Source organism: Centroberyx gerrardi, chromosome 10, assembly GCF_048128805.1.
Source record: "Centroberyx gerrardi isolate f3 chromosome 10, fCenGer3.hap1.cur.20231027, whole genome shotgun sequence".
Lineage (NCBI taxonomy): Eukaryota > Metazoa > Chordata > Actinopteri > Beryciformes > Berycidae > Centroberyx > Centroberyx gerrardi.
In genome coordinates, this window is record NC_136006.1 from 16,521,928 (window position 1) to 16,537,951 (window position 16,024).

Genomic DNA, 16,024 nt, shown 5'->3' on the forward strand with positions numbered 1-16,024 from the left:
ACAGACATTCAGCGGCCGGACCAACACTACATCTACAGCACTACAGGGGGGATGACAGGGAAATGTCTAGTATCTACAGTGATCACCAGACAACGACGTCGGGGTCTCAAAAAGAAGATTCAGAAATCTCACTTGATAGAGGTCATCTTTATTGACACTAGTATCACACAACCGTATACAATGTTAAATGAGTATAACGCTCCGAGAAGAGGGGCGTAAAAAATGGCGTCGAAGCCCAGTGAGTGTCAAGTGGGACATTGTGTGAGTGAGTGGATGAGAGACTGAGTGAGAGAAAGGGGAAAAGTGTAGTAAAAGAAAAGTCTCTGAATTCATGCATACTCTTCTAGGCCTCGTCTAACATTAAATATCACAAAGATCTTCCTGAATATTAGGATTTCATCAACAATCTTGTGACACTTGTTATGACGCTGTTATTACTTCGCCAAAACAGTCAGTTGGTAATGAGGGAGCACATACTGTACATCATCCAGTCAATGAATACAAATCAGCCCTCTATTCCACTCATACCTAATAGAGACACAATCAGTCGTAAAAATAATTTTTTTGAAACTTGTTCCAACTGATAGCGTATGATTTCCTATTCTTAAAATCTGCTCTAACATCGACTTCTCGCATCTGTCATGTAAAATGACAAAAATTACAGTGACTGAAGTGATTGAGGGCGCTAAAGGTACAGCACATACGTAAGCAGCCAGGGCAGAAGAGCATGATGTACACCAAGCCTTAGCCCTGGGTTAGCGCAGCATGCACTGGAAACACACCCTGAATGACAGCAGTGGTTGCAAAACACACACAAGCCTCGCCTATAGACCTGGGAGCTTCAGCCGCCGCACAAACAGCATTGCATTACATAAATACTTGGAATGGATTCGAGATTAATGACCAAATCTTGAGCCTGATGTTTTTCTATCTGTCCCATGTGCGGCAGACTGTCACTCCAGATCTATGGGAGAGCTTTGTGCACCAGAGAGGGCTCCCTTCCCCTGCAGTGATCCAGTAACTCCCACTAACAAACGCATCCTCTCTCTTAGATTTCACGAAGTGTTGCTGTCTGTCAATTCATTCAATCCACGTGACGCAGCCTTGATAATGTGCTTATGTAAACTATGCTGAAACATCAAATCATTTAGAAATCTAAAACAGATTTTAAATTAAAAGGCCCGATGAAGATTAAATATCGAAATAGATATATCATGTCTAATTGCTCTTTTCACATGCCGATAAAAACCACAAAATCTCACTATGATTATGCTGCATGACGTCAATGCTAAAAATGTCCGGGAGAGCCGCAGAAGCAGTCGACAGTGATGGATGAGCTGAGAGACTTGGCGCTTTGAGGTGTTGCCCTTAAACTGCCTTTCACACGTACAGCGCACATACACACACATAAAGCACATACTAAATCCTGCTCCGATTTCCCTCCCTATTCCCAAGCTCCTGTCATCCTTAACCTGACGTTATATCTCCTCCAGTCTGGCCGGTGTCCTCTGCCTATACTTAACTGTTAGCTGGATCGCTGCAGCAAAGGGAACCCAGATACTGGTAATCTCGCTTTTTCTCCTCCTTACATAGTGAGTGACAGAACAGGTACAGGTTTACATGCAGTCAGAGCTGGGAAAAAGAGACATGATAAGACACTTCCATGCTGACAGACCAGTGCTTACATTGGACAAAGAAAAAGAAACAGAAAGAACAGAATTGTGATATGAAGATCATCACTTTCTTAATCAAATAACACCATGCAAAACAAATTAACATGAGGATAATGACGCGAAAGGAACTTGAGGAGCCAGAGAACAAAAATAAAAGTGTAGTGCCATTTTGTTAAGAAGATTGCAAGCTTTGCAATCTTTGGGAAAGGGCAAACCAGTGAATTTTGAGTACACCCTGGCTTTTGAAGGGCTCGGCTATGTGAGTACAATACCAAATTAGTGTCAGATATATTCCAGCAAGGGTCAAGTGCAGAGGAGGATGTCAACAGTGGGCTTAAGGGCCATAAACTGATTTGGAGTGGCTAAGCTACCACTGCAACAGACATTTTACTCAAACTAAATTAAATTCACAGTTAACCTCAGCTTGACCAGGCCACTGCTGGTCTCTAAGCCTATTAGATAATATTCGCCAAAACATTATACGGTAATATTAGAGTACTGCTGTATTCATATCACATTTATGAACAAAAAGTGATAGGTAACTGGAGTTTCACTGGAAGTTAATAAAGTCCAGAGGTTACTGTAAACATAAACAATATCGGATGCTAATCAGGTGTTGGTATTTGTAGCATATGGATTAGATGCCACTCCAGCACCAACTACCACAGACAGAACCTACTACTTCACAACAGACATAAGCCAGATACTGTACAAACAGCAAAGAGACAACATGGTTATTCCCATTAGTGCTTACAAATTAAACAATCAGTGCCTCTTTTAGAATTCTGCAACATGTTGATCACAAGAGCACAAAAGTGCGTTACACAGAAAACTGTACAAAACTTTTATCGACTTCATCAAACTAACCAATAAAAAATACAGTACCAATCTATTGTCAGTTTATTTCCCTATAGGAAGACATAATGAAGGCATCTGAGACTGAGCAACTGAACTCTAGCATTCAACGGCTCTGCAATGCAGTGTTGCAGACTCCGTTTTAAAGTGCAAGTCCAGTCTACTCAAAGAATAAGAAAATGTGCAACTGCAGTAATAAATTCCCTATTTATCATCCTCAAGTTTAAAACTGACACAAACAGAGCGCTAATTCTCTCTAGTCAGTTTTCATTCACAAGTAGCTATACAGTGTTAAAACGTAACATGGCACTTTAATATTCCTCAGAGATATGTTAATACAATCAATGCACAGGGAGCTTGAAAGATACAGCCTCCGTGTAATGGACAAGAAAACCCTGAACCGACCATTTTTCATGCCATTTTGCAAAGGGCAGTGCATCCCAATGGAAGAGAGACTGAAGTTCGGTTCAGACAGTGCCTCTATTAGTGCTATTAGTGCTTAGGAAGACCGAGTTGCCCATGGTGTATAGAAACCTGGGTAGTCTCCTGACACAAATAATCTATCACCAACTGGACACCACTTAATTGAAATTTACTAGCCCATCTGTACCCAGAGGAAGCCCTGTGAACTCTCCTCTAGAGAAGGTATGAAGCTCTCTGTACACTAACAGCTGAATACCTGTCCCCCATCCTCATCACCAAAGGCATGGCATCCATCATCATCTGCCTCCTCATCCAGCTGGAGGCTGCCAAAGGAGTACTTGTTCCTGGGCATGGGGGAAGAAGTGTTGGCCTCCACTGGGTTACCATACATCAGGGGGCCGCTGGGGTTTCCCCTGGTGGTTTCCGCCTCAGACTCACTGGACTCTGACCCACTGGTGGTGCAGCTATCATTCATTTGAACTGCTCCCACGTGTGTGACACCAGCCTGCCCTAAGCGTTTCTGTGCTGGACTGGCACTGGCCCTGGCCCTGCCAGGAGCTGAGAGGCCATTGGCCATCATGCGGCGCTCTAGAGCAGCCATGCGTTCGGCCCGGGACAAGACGGGGCGCGGTTCGTGCGATGGTGTGGATGTTCCCTGGTTCGGGTTATAGGCGTCTGTGTTGGAGCGGTTATGCATGTTGTGGAGCTTCTGTAAGTGAGGAGAGCGGCTTGGGACAGGGGAGTAACTGCCACAGTGGGGGAGACCCTCATCACTGCGGGACCCCTGGTAAGTATTAACACCACGGTTTCTGTCATCCGAGTGAGGGGGAGCTGAGCCGTGGCCGTTCTGCTCAGCGTGGCTGAGGGAACTTGTTCGATGGGAGGTGCTCATGACGGGACTGGAGGCAGCGCTCTTAGAACCCATCACGTGTCGGACTGTGAGGGGGCTGCCGCTGCACCACTCCCTACTACGGACATTGACGTCCACCATAGCGCTATGGACAGAACTTTGGTGACCACTTTGGTATGACTGCTTGGCTGCTTCATCCAACTCACTGCTCATATTGAGTGGGGGTTTAGCAGGGGAACTGCACTCCCTGTACCTCATCCTACCCAGAAAGTGATCCTGCTGGGACTGTAAAGCCCCGTTTATGCTCCCAGTGCCAGACCCACGCCGCAGCATGGCCTGCTCCCCATAGTTGTGATTAGTGTGAGACCTGCTAGCCTGGACCCTGGCCACATCATATTCATTATCTAAGTCACTGCAGTCAATGTAGGGGATGGAGGAGCTGCTGCCCTTAGCAGCCCGAGATGCTGGACCTGTACTCAGATGTTCTGGGTGGGCCTGTCTGGTGGAGCCCCTTGCCTCCTCTGCCCCAGGCCTGGCCCCAGGCCCCGGTCTATCCTCACGGCCATTCCTCTGGCTGGAAGGGCTGGCCCGTGTCCGCGAGGCCAAGGGGTCTTCAGCACTCACCAGCGCAGACTCCTTCCAGTGACGCCGAGGAGGAGAGTCAACTCTGTCCCCGGGAGCACCACTCTGAGGAAAAGACAGAGGCAGAGAGTTAAGTAATCTAAAAAACAGTACACTATATCCATGACTGTGTTCAAGTCAATTATGAACGCTAATTAAATATTGGCATTTTGAATTAACTATAACTGACTTTTTTTGTCATAATCTCTGTTGTTGAAACTAAAATGGCAATAAATATATTTGTTAAAAAAATAAATATATATATATATATATATATATAACTGACTTAATTAAGGCTGTCTTTGTGTAAATTAAAGCATAATATGATGGCCATCAGATGGATGCAACTCCACAAAAGCATTGTTTAACTCCATGCCGATAGATGGCCTATGTGTGCTGAAAGACTGATTGAGACACTGACTTCTGTTGGCACTTCATGGTGGCGTGGAGAAGGTAATGGAGACAGGCGACTGTTGTGTTGGACCCGACTGTGTTTCCTAGCGGAGAGAATGACAGCGGTCAGAGTTCTACACTCCCAGGAGCCTCAGCAAGAGTAAATATGTCAAAATTGCGTAGAGCCTTTACCTTTCAAACGGGATCTTTTTAAACTCAGACTCCCTCACATAATCAATCACCTGCTTCTGTGTGCGGCCACTGCAGAGACAAGCACAAGTGAGGCAATAAAGTGACATTCCAGTAGAGATGTAGTAGACTGCGGTTGTTAAGTGACAGGCAGAAATCGCTATCCGTCTGCTGTCCTGGGAGACAGAGAGATGTTTTATGATGCACCTTTCAGCCTCTATCTACCTGAATCTGAAGGAGGAGCCTCGTGTGAAGAGCACAGGCTTGGGCTTGGGCTTGGGCTCCTCAAAGAGGCGGAAGAAGGCGTGGTATTCGACACAGATCTTCCAGAAGACTTTACAGCAGTCCCTGCTGCCCATCAGGAACTCCAGTGTGTCCTGATATGAACTCTGGTGCAAGAGGGACACATAAAGACATAAGTTGCAACACCAACCATTGACAGGCTTTGTGTTTAAAATCTATACAGCATGATCAACCAGTATGACTTACATTTAGATCTGGCCTCAGCTTGATGAGGAAGCGTTTCCTTTTGAAGCTCAGTTTACGCACTTTAGACCAGTTGAAGGCATTGATCTTTGTGTGTCCCTGCAGAGATAAAGGATGTAATTAACCTTTAACTCAGGATAAAAATAAAATATAATATTCACACTTTTACCACCAAACTTATCAATTGAGAACTGAAGAACACTAAAGAATTAGCAAACACAAGTTATCACAAGTAAACCCACAGTGTTTTTGTAATTATATCCAAGCCACCCAGATGACTTTTTACGCCATCCATCATTAAGTATGTAAGTGTTGACCTACAAACTGGCGTGACTCACCTGAATGACCAGGACACCGGTGTGTGCCACGGCCAGGCTAAGTCTGGTGCCTTCGCGATCCTTGGCAGGGTGGAGGCGAATCCCATACATCTCCAGCCTGCGCGCCACCTCAAGTAACTGATAGTCTGATTCTGCTGGCGTGTGACCACTAGCAACACACAACACAACAGCAACAAGTTAATCTATATTGATCTTGCAGCTGTAGAAAACATCTACAGGCGGAGAAAGGGTGAATTAAGACACAGCAGAATTGCAAGGCTAATCATACTTGCAGGTTTTAGTACACTGACTTACCCAGCGCATACTGTAGCGCTGATTATTCTTTCAGTAATTTGGTACAAATGACTTAAATCCTAGCAAATCATCCTGCTGTGTATCTCACTAATTGAGGTGAAAGACTGAGCCCAAGCGGATCTAGGTTTCTCATGTTTATCTGACACCAGGGAGGTTTTGAAGGGAAGGGGGTGGGAGGGTGGGGGTGGGGTGGGGGTGGGGGGGGGGCGCTGGGGCAAAGCTGCACACTAACTAACTTTCCTAATTCTTATCAGTGAAAAAGCCTTCCTGTTTCCTGTGTGTGGTACTTAATTAGAGATTTAACTCTCAGCATGGCATCCAGCCAGAAGAACTGTGGTTACAGTTATCAACTGAAAAGCCTTGAAAAAAAAAAAACAGCGAGTCAGAGAGGGCAGTCAAATCTAATGGAGGTCCTTTCATGTGGCAGCCGCCTGCTGCGTCTCCATCTCTGCCATGGCCCACTGTAGTGTAGAGGTGAGACAAGGGTTGGCAACGCTTTGGCACACGCTTTTTCATTGATGAGGACAATTTGGGGGAGGATGGTGGGAGGGGATCTGGAAGGTTTCCATTGATGTGCTCCTAGCAGCACACTGCCCACAAGCTGGGGTCAGATACTAGGAAAAGTACTGAGGGAAGGAGATTCAAGTTCAAGGGCCCATTTCATTGCACAAACCTGCGCATTAGACACAAGAGAATAGAGGTTTTTAACCTGCTAACCCTGCTGACAACAGCTGTGTGACTCATTTGGCTGGGTTGACGGAAGATTCCAGTCCTTTTTTGGGGAGTAATGCAGGCTCTTGTTGATAAAGTGGAAGACGATCCCATATTCACCTCTGGGCAGAAGCCGTAAAACAGCTAACAGGGACTCGCTTTGCCTAGTCTAAGTATGATAAAGAATTCCACAGAGCAGTCTGAGAAAGAGCCTATTCATTCAGTGGTTAGTTTCCTGAATGTGTCACCTGCATTATAAACCATCCCCTCGGGGCATGCATGAGGTCTGAAACTACTTTTTCCCATTCAGGGGTGAAGAGAATAATTTGTGTTGTGCCTCAGCGACCTTACAAAGAACTACTATTGGTTCCAAGGAATGCCTTATTAAAGATTGTACACATGGTCTTCAAGAGGAATCCAACCCCCGCAACTCACATATTCTTTGAGTGAAACTCCATGATCTTATCCATCAGGGCCATTTGATCTGGGATGTAGTTGTTATTGAGGAGGTGTGACCGGCACTGGCTCTCCTCAAAGTCCCCAATCTCAGCTAAAAAGGGAAACAGAAGAGAGGACAGACATTGTGTTATCTTAGTGAAAGCAGTGAAAGCAATGTTTTTCCTGCTACACTGTAGGTTGATAACAATTACACCCTTTTGCATGTCTATATATAGACATAAGGTTTCACTGATCTCCATCAGAGCCAACCTTGTCTTTGATCACTGTTCTGACAGATCCCTATGGTGATAGATCATGGCTGAGAAATGTCAGGTTGTGAACAGGCTCACAGTATTCCCTGGCAAGGCACGACTGTGTGTGGCTGTTCTGAAGCAGTTCTGCCAGATTACGCTCAGACATCCGACTGAAAGGTATCCATAGCAACACAAAGATTCTCAATTTGCAATGCTGCGCAGTGTGCTGTATGACAACGTTTGAGGATAAGCTCTGCGTGAAAAACATAATGTGTTTTCCAAGACGGTTATCTGCTCCGTTAACTCGCTGGTCTCTTGAGCCACATAAGGAAACAGTCATGGGCGACTTACACTGGATAATATGGGAGACCATCAGGGCGGCGCTGCTGTCATTGCAGGTCAGACGTCCACAGGACAGGTCCTGTTTTATCTGGAGGGCAAACAGGTACCTGGACAAGGCAGAAAACATAATAGGACAGATTCAATAGGACAGATATGGTAGCGGTTTCAAACACTGGAGCAAGATCAAATGAACCTCTTGGATCAGCTTAAATGTACCGTATAATTCAAATGGGATATCAAAAAGAGTTATGGTGTTAAAGGGTTTTAAAGAAAAATGCGTAGTTCGCTTCTATGTACTATATGGCATAATATTTATGATTTAACCATCTACAAACTTCTGGGGTGCGCCAGATTATTCACATAGTTAAAATAATTTATTGGTTCCCATTATGTAATATACCATATTAAAGCTCTAAATGCAAAGATCAACAGTCTATGAAAAAAACACCTCCTACAATATGCCTGTTTTTACTTGAGGAGTCACAATTACTGATATCAACTTGCTTTATGAATACTTAATGAGAACACAGTGCATACACCATTGGGGGAGGGGAACGTTATTTTTCTGTATGCCTATTATTTCCCCACTATGAATGTGAAAACATGCTAGTCATGAGCCAGTTCCACAATGAGAAAACAGAAACCAGAAAACCATTAGCTCTGCGGTAATCTCCAGAGGGCTAAATGGGAAACATGGCAGCCGTGAGACGTGAATTGCATAGCTGAGGAGGAAATAAATCTTTCGGGAGGGTGGAGCACATGTTTCATTTCTACATTTTCAAATCACTTTCAGTCACATCTGAAGTCATTTAGCTTCACATGTATAAATGCATAGCTCCACGCTCACTGACAGGCATAAATGATGTAGAGATAAATGGGAGGTAGAGGTAAACATGTGGGTTGTGTATCTCACCTAGTCAGCTCCTCCAGCAGCTGGGCATGGTCCGGGGGAAAGAACTTCACCACAAACCGCAGGACTGTGTGCTTCGGTCCTGTGTGTGATAGATAAGTGCCATAGTGACACATGTTGTAAAAACATAAGATAAGATAGTATACAGTAGTGTAATAGAGGATTAATAAAAAGATCTCCTGAATAAAATAAATGGATCATCTAGTGGCTCTGAAATATTTGTAGACTGATTTCAAAGCTGATTTAACCAGATAAATCAGTATGATGCTCATACAGAAAGATGCCTTTCTATGAAAAAGGCTTTAAGTTAACAGTAAACCCTTGTAATAAAGTCACTTACGTCTGAGCTGCTTGATAATGGGCTTGATGAGGTCTAACCAAACCTGCGGACAGAAGAGAAAACATCACTATTTAGCAGGTCGAAGCAGGCGGATCATAAAACAAATGCTGGGATATACAGTATAAGAAGAGGCTCTATTTGACTTTCCTTTTCAAGGTCACTCACCATCATCTTGTGATGGTCCTGAAACTCCAAGCCAAAGTAGTCGCCCTCAATGAGGTTCATGTGGGAACACACCAGGTCAAACAGCACCTTGCCTGACGCTCTTTGCTGTGAACAAGAGGAAAAGAATGGTTAGATCATTTTGGATAAACTCAAGGCAATATCTTTATGATCATGTAACTATTTCTATTTTTACTCGAGACATTGCAACATTTTATAGTCTTCTAATTAAGTCAGGGACCACCAAACATCACGAAACCCCAATGACAGACTTCAAGAACCTCTGACACAAAAGAGCAGCGACAGACAAAAGGGGCCGCTGCTTTTCAGTTCTGTGAAGCGCTGACAAACTGCACGGCTGTCGGTGTCACAGAATAGATGGCATCTCTGCCTGTCTAAATTCCACTGCCATCTTCCCTCTATCCCTCAAAGGCTCAGTTGACCGCTAAAAGCCTCCATCCTCCCCGCTGCAGCTGAGGGGGGTGGGCCCGGACTTTGATCTGTGTTTTCAGTGTCACTGCTGAAGGACTGGTGATGGACCAGCAGCCTTTGAGGCTGATACAGTGTCAGGATGGGGTAAGTGTCCCCACAGCCCATACCCCTACACACAAACACAGCACTTTGAAGACTGACTTAACCGTCCACTTTCTGCCAAATGCATTTATAAGAAGACAACTCAGAAACACCAAGGAAACCCCAAAGGCCACCGTATCTTTAGAGAGAGAAACTTCCCCATTTTGGGGTCAAATAAATGTCAGGGATTGCCACGGAAACCCGTCCTCTGTTGAGGATGTCCTAAGAAGACACAGAGCTTTGTAAGGCAGCGCACAACTGGAGAATTTCTGCCTGGCTGCTTTCTCGTGACTGGCTTGCACCAGAGCAGAGCGTATCACAGCTATGCCAGTGTTTATAGTAGCAGTTCCCCCTGGCTTGGATAATGATTCAGGACTGTTTCTGGGCATTTGTGCTCACCCATCTCTCTACTTTTCTTCATGTTGAAACTTAACAATAAGTCTCTTGGTTGCTATGTCACAAGCAGCAACAAGAATCCCCTCCCCTCATCCTCTTTTCAGCCGACAATAAAGGGTTCGCCCTCTTGGAAACCCATGTAGTGTTTCAAAGACGAATAGTGACACTGCGCGCCCATTAATGCTTACAGAATAAAAACTTAAGCTGTATCAGCTTAGTGAGAGGGTTTACACTTCCACAACCAAATCCATAATCTTCCCCAAACAAGGCCCCCCCGCCGCCCTTCCTGTAGCACTGCTGTCTCTCTCCGGGCCGCCTCATGCAGAGCAGAGGGCATCCTACCACCGAGGACCAGCTGTTTCCATATGGTGAGGAGCTGATGAGGGAGACCACAGGGAGGCTGGAGGGAAGAGGCCACCAGCCAAAACACACTCTTGCCACACACACACACACACACACACTGCTGTCCAGCTGTCCAACTGTCCCCCCCACCCCCCACCCCCCCACCCGCTTCTCCCTCCCACCCCCAGAGGAGAGAAAACAACTCAGGATGAATTCTAGGTGTCCGATGTTTTCTGCACCTATTTGGACAAATGTGTTCCAGCTCCAGGAAAAACAACAGCAGAGAAAACTGAGCTGAGCGTCATGAAGGCTCAAGAGTGTTTTTGTCTTAGTGGAGCACTCTCATATCCAGTCTTCTAAATCTGCTGTCAGTACAAAATGACCATGAGCTGGGCAGAGATGGGCTAGGCCGGGGCTGATTACAGCTGGGCAGTGCTTGATTAAAAGCAGCAGTTGCAGACTGGAGTAATAGTCCTGCCATTTGACACTGCTGCAGCCGACACAATGAACCCCGTCATTAATGAAGCACATGAGTCATAGTGATTGACTGCCGCCACGGCGCAGGCACCGTACAGAGGACACCAACTCATACACCCGGCACTCTCAGATCCCATAGAGATGTGCTGAAGGAACCTGGCATCAGAACAACTTGTCTGCTGACAACTTCACTCTGACGGTAAGGGCCAGATTGTGCGAGATTTCTATTCATAGTATTCCCATGATGTCACATGCATTTCCTACCAGTATGGTGCTTCACCACATACACAGCTCATTGGCTGTGGCTGTCATTTGCTTATAATCGCCTCTTAATTTATTACAATCACCTGTTATTTTCCTACCAAGATGGCCATGTGGTGAAGTAACAGAATACTATGAATAAGGTAGGGCTTGTCCAAATCAGGTCTGATTGTTAACCAAAGAATAGAGTGCTTTCAGGTGATGTATCATGCCTTCCAACAGCCATACTGGAGGTTTTCTGCAACAACAGCTGAAAACATCTGATTGCATTTAGAAACATAACTCTGCAGCCTCTACAGTACTGGTTCATTTCTGTGTGGTGTCTGATACATCTGATCAATTTTGTGTTACGATAATGGCATCATTGACATTTTGTTATCCATAGTGTCTGGCCAGGCTGCTATCGCTATATTGTTAAAACATCAGATTCCTTTTAATAGCTAACTTTACGTGACAAGTGGCTATAATGGCTAGTAGTTGCATAACATTAACATTAGTATTAAATGAGCTGACTCTTCTCAAGCTACAACTCAAAGCTTTGAAGCAGAGGCTAGGGTTAAAGACAAGACAGTTTGCTGTGTCAGAGGAACCTAAATCTGGAAGCAAATCTACCTTATCAGACCATTCACTTTTACTCACTGTAACGTTAATGAATGGACCTACACACACACCATGATTATCTTTTTCAGATATCTCTCCTTCTAGCCCAGTTGCACACCAAACAAATGAGAGATGCAACAAACTGTAATTTTTTCTCCCAGGCTCTATAAACTACTACAATCTATAAAAAGAACACATTCAGTGTGAAAAATGTGCAAAAATGCAGATAATCAAACATGGGGGCTAATACTTTTTCCACAGCACTGTACATGGATACACTGGCGCATGGCAGCACATGAGCATATATAGAAGCAAGAGCGAGACTGAAGTTTACAAAGTAGGGCCTGTGTTTTGACCCACACACGCAGCGCTGAATCACATCACACATGCATAATTTCTGGCCCCTTCGCAGAAATTATGGGGTCTACTCCCCATCAGAAAGGTTACACCACTTACAAGGAAATATCACGCTCAGCAGCTGACATTTCTCTCACGATCTACAGTGCCTAGGAAATGTCACCAATCGCTCTTCTTTGGGGCTTCTATCTACAAACGCACTGCAGATGGTTTACATACTAGCAGCTAATTCCAGTGTCAGCCGGTACGTCCCGATCCGGCGGTCCCGGTTCCAGGGCCAGACGCTCAGGAAGGATCTGTCTGGGTTCATCGTGTTTGAACATAAGCTCATAGGACGCTACTACTGTTTACATGTGTGAGGCCAGGCATGCTCTCTTCGCTACACTGACCTCTACATGCTCCGGCTGACGGGAGGAGGGTAAATAAAGATGACAGCAATGTCTGCACACATGTCTGCTTGGGTTTTCTACTCGGGGCTAGACCAACCCGCCCCCCCCCCCTCCTCCTTCTCCCCCTCCTCCTTCTCCTCCTTACCTCTTGTTAGTAAACTCCTGTCAGCAAAAAAAAAACCTTTGTGAGGTCAGGTGTAAAAAGCTTTGCCTTTCCCCTAGTCTAACCCTCCAGGAAGCGTTGGTATGGTCCACTTCACCCACAGTGAGCCAGCCCAGTGCACACCAAACTTCTCCTGGGGGTGAGGATGTGGGTGGGGGTGGGGGTGGGTGGTATGGGTGGTAAACAGACTGCCAATGCCTTTAGGCCCAGGATGAGAGAGGGAGAACAAAGGGAATCATGCCTGGTTAGATATGAGAGTCATGGCTGTGGTGCACTGGAGGAATGGTGATGGCTTTGGGGCTGGGTAGGGGGGGGTCAGCCATTGTTGGGTGGGATCGGGAAACAACAGGGACTTTACAATTCGATTTTGTCTTTTCATGCTTCTTGGGACATGCTGGCTGTGCTTTCCCTTGACTAATATGGAGCGGTCATCTCACAGTTGGAATGTTTTTTGGCTGTGACATTCAGAAACATCACAGCAAGCTGATAGAGGTCACAGTCAGATGAAAGAGACGGCGTGGTTTAGAGAAGAGAATAAGCAAATGGGGATTTGGGGAAGGGTCACTTTCAGGAGCCCAACTATGCCGCTGCTCATCTGATGAGAGAGTAAGTCGGCTCAGCTCAATAAAAACGCTGCTGATTTTTCAAATGATACCAAATACATTCTTGAATTGATTTTTGGAGGCCAAAAAATTATTTCAGGGGATGTAGGAGTTTCACAAATCACAACTTTTGCATTGCACATGTGAAGTAGCAGTGTGTGCGAAAAACCACGAGAATGACTTTGGATACATTAAAGTGTACTACGGCTGTTCTGATAACGCTGCTCTGCACTGGGCTGAGATTGCAGAACTGCTTACAGTAGCAGGCAGATATATTCCCACACAGATGCCTCCTGGTGCCGTTATTGAAAACTGGTGCTGTTATTGAAAACATATGTGAAAAGGAGGCTCCGCCGCCTGTCAGGAGCTCTGTTGTGTTTACCACGGCAGAGTTACGGAGCAATAAAGTGGAATCATAGCAATTTAAAATGCCTTAAAGCACGCGTGGGCACGCTTGCATGTGTCTGTACATGTGGTGTGTATGTGAGTGTGTGTGTACATGAGCAGGTACATGCACTGTAAGGGAGGGATAGGACAGAGGGGTCAGAGGCAGTAATACTTCATTGAGATTCAGGTCATGTGCTGCAGGAGTGCCCAGGGTGACTCGACTGCAGCGGCAAGCTGACAAAGAGAGAAGGATCGGGGGGAGGCAGGCCTGCTGATAATCCTGTCACGGTACCATCTCCTTCACCTGCACACTCTCACAACATGTGTGTGTGTGTGTGTGTGTGTGTGTGTGTGTGTGCACCTTTGTTGGGAGCTGTGTGTGCTCAGAATTAGGACAAACAGCTTTACTCTCATTATACCTAAAAGTAAATACCTAAAACACTTACAGTTCTGGTGTCTAAACAGTAGAACTGAACAATTAATCAAAAAAAAATAAAATAAATTGCAATATTAACTTCTGCAATTTCCAAATCGCAGAGGCTCCAATTAATTGCTTAAGAGAGCGGGGCGTCCAAAATGGATTTCTGATTTCTGTTTTAGAGCTCCAGGTAATCTTTGGTACAAACCTTTCATCATACTCAAACTCAGTAAATCCTGCACACTGACATCTATTTTTTTTTTAACAAAACCACTTTTCTTTAAACAGTTTTAAAGCACTAAAAGATTTTATTCTGTCAAATAATCGCAATTACATTTTTTTGTCAATATCGTTCAGCCCTACTAAACAGCCACATACTGAGTGACATAGCATCCAAAAGCAGTCTAAATGTGACTGAATGAGAAAATCATTTGACCATCAAGTGATAAAGACTCTTCCTGCTTTTCCCTCCTTTGCTCTTTTTCAAACCCCCAAGCCGTAGATGAAAAATATCAACATGAAAACTAAGGGGAAAGTGGCGATTGGGCTGCCACAGCTGTCAGAGTCATTCTGTCACAGCGGGCCAGCCTGCAGGCCCAGAGAGGACAACCATGAAAAGAATGTCCCCTGGATTCAATAGGGGATGAGCCTGAGATGGAGGTAGCTGTGACAGCCTCCTCCTTTCTCCTCTGACAATTTTTTTCCCCACTTTGCCTGCCTGACCTCCTAGGGAGACCGTCTGGGCAGCTAGAAACATATTGATTTTGCATAAAGTATAATTAAGTGTCCTGTTGTGACCATTGCGCTGTGCCTTGTGCAAGGACCTCCCACTGTTAGTCCGCATGCCACAAATCACCGGATTGATTTAACGGCTGTGGGTTTGCACCCTTAGTGGAGATGGTAAACAAGCTGCAGCAGAGGTTCCACCAAAAGGATCCCACTGAAAGACGCCAACAGATTGGAGGAAATGTGTTTTGCTATACTTGCATATACTAAGACACGGCATTAAGTGAAGCATACAGTACATGCGAGATATCACAAAGTTCTTTCATGCCCGACTTAGAGAGTCATAAAAATAAACGGGAGGGCCAGAGGGCTTTCTAAGGCAGATGGAATTACGAAAAAAATTGGCCCTCTTTTCCCTTCCTCTCCCTCAATCCCTTTTCAGAGCACTTCAAAAAGTCTGGACCCATGCTGGTTACTAGTCTCAACTACCAGCCCCTTCCCAGAGCCAGGGATTACTGTCACTCAGGGGGGGAGGATGCGTCGCTCCAGAGGCAGAAACTCCACATTTAGTTTATCTGGATAAGGGCAGACAGAGGCGCTGAATAATGAATGTTAAACTGCTATTACCATACTGTTGCTATAGCCTTCAGGTAGCGGTGGTAGAGGATCTGCAGAGAGATGCTGCTACCATCTCTCTGGCAGTATTCATGGCCATTATCAGACACAGACCATAACATCACTTAAAGGCGATCATTTCTCATCACCATGATTATCTCCTCTTTAAAGTTGATGTCAGACATTTTTTGTTTTATGTGCGTTAGCAGCCCCTCAGAGCAGGCTTATTAAAAACGTTTCACAGCAAATTCAAGCTATAGAAACTACATCTTCAGACCAGTGTGGAAACGGAAATACAGTTGAGACTTTTCTTATGCATGTGCTTTTTTGTAAAGACTAGTGCAGTGCCCGTTCGCCCCGCTGCTTTTTTAGTAATATTGAACGTGTCGCGTGTCCAAATTGCACCAAATCCGACACTGCACGTCCTTGGGTCCCCAGC

The 16,024-nt window shown here is 45.2% G+C and overlaps 1 protein-coding gene across 1 annotated transcript in view; it reads right to left on the bottom strand.

Moving 5' to 3' along the window:
* The window catches only part of LOC139933019 (FERM, ARHGEF and pleckstrin domain-containing protein 1-like), a 47,779-nt gene that overhangs the window by 11,574 nt on the left and 20,181 nt on the right, over window positions 1-16,024 (bottom strand). The window contains exons 3-13 of the mRNA XM_071926997.2: window positions 9,283-9,387; window positions 9,118-9,160; window positions 8,781-8,859; window positions 7,877-7,974; window positions 7,269-7,383; window positions 5,829-5,976; window positions 5,494-5,589; window positions 5,230-5,393; window positions 5,008-5,076; window positions 4,844-4,919; window positions 4,272-4,488 (exon numbers count right to left, since the gene is read on the bottom strand). Coding sequence (XP_071783098.1) covers window positions 4,272-4,488; window positions 4,844-4,919; window positions 5,008-5,076; window positions 5,230-5,393; window positions 5,494-5,589; window positions 5,829-5,976; window positions 7,269-7,383; window positions 7,877-7,974; window positions 8,781-8,859; window positions 9,118-9,160; window positions 9,283-9,387 — 1,210 coding nt within the window. The remainder of the gene's footprint in view (window positions 1-4,271; window positions 4,489-4,843; window positions 4,920-5,007; window positions 5,077-5,229; window positions 5,394-5,493; window positions 5,590-5,828; window positions 5,977-7,268; window positions 7,384-7,876; window positions 7,975-8,780; window positions 8,860-9,117; window positions 9,161-9,282; window positions 9,388-16,024) is intronic.